General features: G+C 33.0%; 1 protein-coding gene across 1 annotated transcript in view; it reads left to right on the top strand.

The window, feature by feature from the left end:
- Nucleotides 1-7,500, top strand: part of LOC136834614 (sialin-like) — a 114,136-nt gene that overhangs the window by 16,157 nt on the left and 90,479 nt on the right. The window contains 5 exon segments of the mRNA XM_067097193.1: nucleotides 882-1,031; nucleotides 1,657-1,789; nucleotides 3,584-3,685; nucleotides 3,688-3,824; nucleotides 4,285-4,414. Of these exon segments, the coding sequence (XP_066953294.1) occupies nucleotides 882-1,031; nucleotides 1,657-1,789; nucleotides 3,584-3,685; nucleotides 3,688-3,824; nucleotides 4,285-4,414 (652 nt within the window).

The following is a 7,500-nucleotide window of genomic DNA, read 5'->3' as shown; positions in this document are numbered from 1 at the left end:
ACAATTGATTCATAGTGCAACTGCTTTGAGGTTTTCCTCCTGTTACACCTTTCTAACCTTTTACTGTCAATTTCTGTTTTAGCGCTGAATGACCTCATAGTTCCAATAGCTTGGCCATTGGCCTAAATTCTATATTCAATTCAATTTAATTAGATGTCTCACAAATCCTTGTAAATCTCTCATTTATTGGCTCTCTTATTCTGATGGAATGGGCAAAATCTCATACACGAAAAGTAAAAAAAAAAAAAAAAAAAAATTTTGGATCATTCTGTCATTCTAGCATTTGTCGTAAGCCTTTCGTTTGCTCTGTGGTCTAATGTCAAGGCAAAGTCTCGTACAGGAATAAGTAGGCATTCCATTGGGTCAGAAGTTTCTTTCTAGCATATACTCCAATGATGCTAATTCTCCAGACCTGTTCTTAGAATCTTGCCATGGCGTTTTGTATTTTGCTGAAACAGTAGAATCGCCAAATCTCTCAAGTGATCAGTCTTAATAATGGGTTGATGGCCAATATATATTAAGGAATTTAGAGGGGAAATGGGCCAGGTGGTTATTTTAATAATAATGTTATCAAAGGTTCGATATATATATTTGTAAAGTGAGAATTCTTAATACTGTAATGGAATGATGGCAACCGTATATAATGAAATTTGGAAGGGAACTGGGTCTGATGGTTATATATACTAATAATAACAATATTGAGGGTTCCATACACGTATAACTGTTTCAGTCTTTCAACCTGTGCTTTCTCAAATATAAAGGAATATGAAGTGAAAGTGGCCTTGCTGGACATAAGTCACAATAATGATATGGCAGTAAGGGCCCCAAATATATTCCTTTAGCCTTTTAATCTGCCCTTTCTCTTCATTCTTACCCTGTAGGCCATTGCAATACCCTGGAAAGCAATCGTGACATCAATGCCGTTTTGGGCCACGATGGCTGGTAGCTTAGGCAATGATTTTGGCCTCTACACGCTTCTGATGGAACTTCCAACCTACCTCCACGATGTGCAGCACTTTGAAATAGTACATGTGAGTGTTATCACACTTTCTGTCATATATCTGCCTATCTTGAAATAGTACATGTGAGTGTTATCACACTTTCTGTACTATATCTATCTTGAAATAGTACATGTAAGTGTTATCACACTTTCTGTAATATATCTATCTATCTTGAAATATCTATCTTGAAATAGTACATTATCTATCAATGTGTTATCACACTTTCTGTGTCTGTCTATCTGATATATCTATATATCTATCTATCTGTCTACCTATATATAGATATATAGATATATCTATATATCTATCTATATATATATATATATATATATATATATATATATATATATATATTATATATATATATATATATATATATATATATATATATATATATATATATATACATATTATACATACATATATACATATACATATACATGTACACACACACACACACACACACACACACACACACACACACATATACATTATATATATATATATATATATATATATATATATATATATATATATATATATATATATATATATATATATCTCCCTACCAAACAAAAACAAATGCATTCTATGAAACAATGTTCATATTTTTGTAAATAACTTTTAACATACTCGTTCCTTATTTTCCTAATAGAACGGCATATTATCCTCCGTGCCCTACATATTGATGTGGTGTGTGAGTCACTCTTGGGCGAACCTCATGGGCTACCTAACTCATAGGGACAAAATCACTCTAGTCAACGTCAGGAGGTTGTCCATGGCTGTAGGTGAGTTTTTATTTTTTTTGGGGGGGTAGGTCCCCTATGTTTTGGGGGTTTAGGTGGGACCTAGGGCCATAATATATAATATAATATAATATAATATAATATAATATAATATAATATAATATAATATAATATAATATAATATAATATTTATAAAAGCATCAACGTGTTCTACAATACAGGGAAAAATGAAGCAATTTAGATTTCTTTGCAGAAGCATCTAGGAATTTTATTAAACATTGTAACTTTACAAAGTTTCCTATTAGAGGATTACAAAAGCATCAGGGTTCTACAAAATTGGTAAAAATAAGCAATGATGCTTTCTTTGCAAAAGCATCAAAGAGTTCTACAATACTGGTAAAAATAAGCAATGATGCTTTCTTTGCAAAAGCATCAAAGAGTTCTACAATACTGGTAAAAAAATAAGCAATGATGCTTTCTTTGCAAAAGCATCAAAGAATATTATTAAACTTCATAAAAGTTACAAAGTTTCCTTCCAGAGGATTACAAAAGCATCAAAGAGTTCTATATCATTGGTAAAAATAAGCAATAAAGCTTTTTTTGCGAAAGCATCAAAGAGTTCTACAATACTGGTAAAATAAGCAATGATGCTTTCTTTGCAAAAGCATCAAAGAATATTATTAAACTTCATAAAAGTTACAAAGCTTCCTTTCAGCGGATTACAAAAGCATCAAACAGTTCTATGATATTGGGAAAAAAATAAACAATGGTGGCTTTTTCACAAAAAGCATCGAAAAGGATTTTGTAAAACCACCTAGAAGATTTTAAAAGCATCAAGCAGTTCTACAGTACTGGGAGATCTAAGCAACGATGATGCTTTCGTTGCAAAAGCATCAGTCACTTTTATAAGAATATAATAATAATAACAAATAAGTTTCCTATTAGCGTTCTGTTCTTGTGGTGTAACTAATTGCCAAGTTTTATTCATTCCTCTCTTCAACCTTCGTGTGGCTCCCTTTCATTTTTCTCCGAAATTCCACCCCACCCCCCAAAACCCCACCTCCCAATAAAAACCATACAATTTTGCACATGGAACAGTATTACGTAACTTTAAAAATTATTGTCAGACTTAATAAATAAATAAAAAATTTTCTTCTGCCAGGACAGAGTGGTGCATTTTATATAATTTCTGATTTCTAAATATTTTGAAATGTATAATTTGTAACAGTCTGCTATAGCCCCCAGGTTGAAAACCCATGATATAGACTATATATCAAAGTTCGGATTAACTTTTTTGTGTATATATAAATTCAGTAACTTGGCATCCCATTAACACAATTAAGCAAGACAAGTTTAGACACCACTGAGGATACCAGGTATATAATCTTCTATAAGTTCGATTGATACTGCAGTTACTAAAATGAAATTATTTATGGTTTTAGTTATTTTTTAGATATAAAATTTACCACCATTTCTGGATATTCAGAGTGAAATATTCCTAGTACTAATGAAATTTTTTATAGTTTTTAGTATGTTATGTGAATATTCCCAGAATATTCAACATACATATGATATTTAGGAAATTTTACAGTTATTTATGATATTGGTCAAGCCCTACAACCATGCCTATAAAAATATAAGTAATATGGTACTATATATTAAACTCTTCATCAAAACCTATACTTCTTACGTAATAAATCTTCCACCTTTTCAAATCATTTAGAACTACCAAGCATCTCTACAGTAGAGGCCAATTCTCCCCTAAATCATGTTTGATCTTCTAACTATAAAAAGTAACATTCTCCCAATAATCTAGCATGTATCTATCCATTCCAGCTCTCTATGGGCCTATGTTAGGCTTCATAGGAATGTGCTTCGTCAATTGCAACGCAACGGCAGCCATCATAGTAGTCTGCATTGCTGGAATGCTGAACGGGCGCATAACAGTGGATTTTTGTGCTCTCATCAGGACATTGCCCCAAATTTCGCTGGGACCCTCTTGGGCATCACAAATACCCTAGGGGCCTTGAGTGGGATAGCAGCTCCTGCCATCACGAGTGCCATCATAGGGCGTCAGGTACGAATATTTTTAAAAGACTTTATTTATACTTAGGGCTAAGATTGATATTATAACTATGTATGACTGTGGGGTAATCGTAGAATATTCGTATAATTAATCTGGGTGAATAGAGACATTAGGATGATTAGGGAGTTGGGAGTAATAACAAATTAATTAAAGTTGACTTTAATCTTATATATATATATATATATATATATATATATATATATATATATATATATATATATATATATATATATATATATATATATACATACATAATCTTTCTGGCTCACATCTGGATCGAACCCAGGTCTCCCAAATGAGAGTCAAAGGCGTTACCAACTCACCCACACATGTCACGGTTGGTAGATTGGTAGAACCCTTGCCTTTCATTTCAGAAATCTGGGTTCGATCCTGATGTGAGTCAGAAATTAATTCATGTGCAATAATATACATATAATTTAAATTATTTCAGGAGCAAACATTGTGGAACTGGAGGATAATTTTCCTCCTCTGCGCAGCTGTTTATTTCCTCACCTGTACTTTTTTCATCAAATTCATCTCTGCCGATGTCCAGCCTTGGAACAATCCTCTCCCTGAAAAAGGTAATATTTCGTTAATTCAGTAACAGTTTTGCTCATAGTTCTGTTCGTAACATCAATGATCTCGGGAGTCCCTAGTGAACAGTACAAAATTGTGGAAGACATTGACAAAAATGTTCACTATGTTTTATTTGTTGTCTTAAGTTCAGTTGATAACATCAATTATCTTGAAAGTCCTTAGTTAACAGTACAAAACTATGGCAGACATTTTTTGTCAATATTCACTGATTTTGTATTTGCTATCATAAGCTCAATTGATAACATCATTTATCTTAAAAGTCCTTAGTGAACAGTTTACAAAAACTATGAACACATTTTTTGTCAATATTCACTGATGTTTTATTGTGTCATAAGCTCAACTGATAACATAAGTTATTTTAGAAGTCCTTAGTCAACATTTTACAAAACTGTGGAACAAATTTTTGTCAGTATTTCACTTTTTTACTTATTGTCATAAGCTCAATTGATAAGTTATCTAAGAAGTCCTAAGTGAACAATTTACAAAACTATGGAACACATTTTTTTTCAATATGTTCACTGATGTTTTATTTGCTGTCATAAGCTCAATTGATAACATCAAGTTATCTTAGTCAACATTTTACAAAAGTATGGAACACATTTTTTGTAAATATTCACTGACGTTGCATTTGCTGTTATGAGTTCAGTTGATAACATCAATTATCTTAAAAGTCCTTAGTGAATAGTTTACAAAAACTATGAACACATTTTTTGTCAATATTCACTGATGTTTTATTTCGTCAAAAGCTCAATTGATAATGTAAGTTATTTTAGAAGTCCTTAGTGAACAGTTTACAAAACTATAAACACATTTTTGTTAGTGATCTATGTGAATATCTTATCACAGTTATTTCCGCACTGATTAATCATACCAAAAATTCAATATGAGAATATAAACGGATTATTTTCATACTAAACATACTAAAATATCAGTGTAGTATTGAAACGATTTCAGTACCAAATTAATACAAAAAAATTACTTAAAACTTTTGATATTATAACTGTTTTCGCAATTTATTGGTATGTATTCAGAATTTGTGAATTAGCAACAGTCAGTTCGTTTCTAATTTACACTGAATATGAATACCCTATAGCACAGTCTCTCTCTCTCTCTCTCTCTCTCTCTCTCTCTCTCTCTCTCTCTCTCTCTCTCTCTCTCTCTCTCTCTAACAGTTAATCCCAAGACTCATTCATCTCTCTCTCTCTCTCTCTCTCTCTCTCTCTCTCTCTCTCTCTCTCTCTCTCTCTCTCTAACGGTTAATCCCAAAGACAAGGCATTCATCTCTCTCTCTCTCTCTCTCTCTCTCTCTCTCTCTCTCTCTCTCTCTCTCTCTCTCTAACGGTTAATCCCAAAGACAAGGCATTCATATCTCTCTCTCTCTCTCTCTCTCTCTCTCTCTCTCTCTCTCTCTCTCTCTCTCTCTCTCTCTCGGTTAATCCCAAAGACAAGGCATTCATATCTCTCTCTCTCTCTCTCTCTCTCTCTCTCTCTCTCTCTCTCTCTCTCTCTAACGGTTAATCCCAAAGACAAGGCATTCATCTCTCTCTCTCTCTCTCTCTCTCTCTCTCTCTCTCTCTCTCTCTCTCTCTCTCTCTCAGTTAATCATTCATCTCTCTCTCTCTCTCTCTCTCTCTCTCTCTCTCTCTCTCTCTCTCTCTCTCTCTAACTTAATCCCAAAGACAAGGCATTCATCTCTCTCTCTCTCAGTTAATCATTCATATCTCTCTCTCTCTCTCTCTCTCTCTCTCTCTCTCTATCTGTGACTTAATCCCAAAGACAAGGCATTCTCTCTCTCTCTCTCTCTCTCTCTCTCTCTCTCTCTCTCTCTCTCTTGACTTAATCCCAAAGACAAGGCATTAAATTCTCTCTCTCTTTTCTCAGGGATCTCTCTCTCTCTCTCTCTCTCTCTCTCTCTGACTGTTAATCCCAAAGACAAGGCATTCATCTCTCTCTCTCTCTCTCTGTTCTCTTTGAGAATAAATAAAGGGATGAATCTCCTGATGTCTCCTCAGACGTTCCCGTTCCTGCTCCTGCTACTGTTCCTGTTCCTGCAGAATAGAATAAAATGTTGAACATGATCCTCTCTCTCTCTCTCTCTCTCTCTCTCTCTCTCTCTCTCTCTCTCTAACGTAAAAAAGAATGTTTAAGTTTAGAAGTCAAGAATCCCCTACAGATGTTAAAATGTTGATCATATCAGACGTCATTTAAGTATTATTTTTACCTATCAGGTAAAATTTACAAGTCATAAATTCTTAATATCTAATTTATCTCTCTAAAGTCTTATTAATGAGGAATATGTCATATAAATAATGTGCAATTTGTTTTCGATTGTCTGTGAAGCTGAAAATACTTTTATTTTCAACGTATTTTTTTTTTTTTTTTTTGCACATTACGCGCAATAAAAAGCTGTTTGACCATGCCTTGGTTATTTATATACCTATATAATATCTTTAATAACATATAAATAAGTTATGTAATGTGTATACTATTAATAAACAGCATCTATCTATCTCGAAAGGTTGATAGATACTATCGAGATTGTGTTGGCAAAGAGGACTTAAGAATAGTTTTGTTCGCCATAAATTAAAACAAATTCTACGTTTTCTTTTATAGCAGCCATGAATGATTTCTATGAAGTGAAGCGTAAGCTGTTGAAAATTGGACTCGCATAGCAACACCTTTGGAAAATAAATTCTTTTGCACTTTAGACCTATTTTCAAGACAATAGCATCTGTTAAACTATATATACTAGCAATGAGAGAGAAAACAAATATATCGTAGTCTATAATATTTTGTCAAGTTGTCCAGTGGTCATAAATATAAAGATTGATCGAATGAATAAGAAAAATATGATTGGTGAAAACCCAAATGGCTTTCATAAATAAGCCAAGAATATTTATTATGTGGTTGTTGTGTCTTAGTCACTGTTCTTAAATCATTAATTTATGATTCATGTGTCCATATTATAAACTGGAGGGTGTAAAAACGACTGGAGAATTTTAATATGGGGTACATTTGACCATTAAGTCCATTGCGGAAAATATTTGTCATTTGAGTTTTGAGTGAAAGT

This window comes from Macrobrachium rosenbergii, chromosome 54 (genome assembly GCF_040412425.1).
Source record: "Macrobrachium rosenbergii isolate ZJJX-2024 chromosome 54, ASM4041242v1, whole genome shotgun sequence".
In the NCBI taxonomy this organism is placed as follows: domain Eukaryota; kingdom Metazoa; phylum Arthropoda; class Malacostraca; order Decapoda; family Palaemonidae; genus Macrobrachium; species Macrobrachium rosenbergii.
Note: the sequence above shows the minus strand (reverse complement) of the source record. Positions and strands in the feature narration are given on the sequence as shown.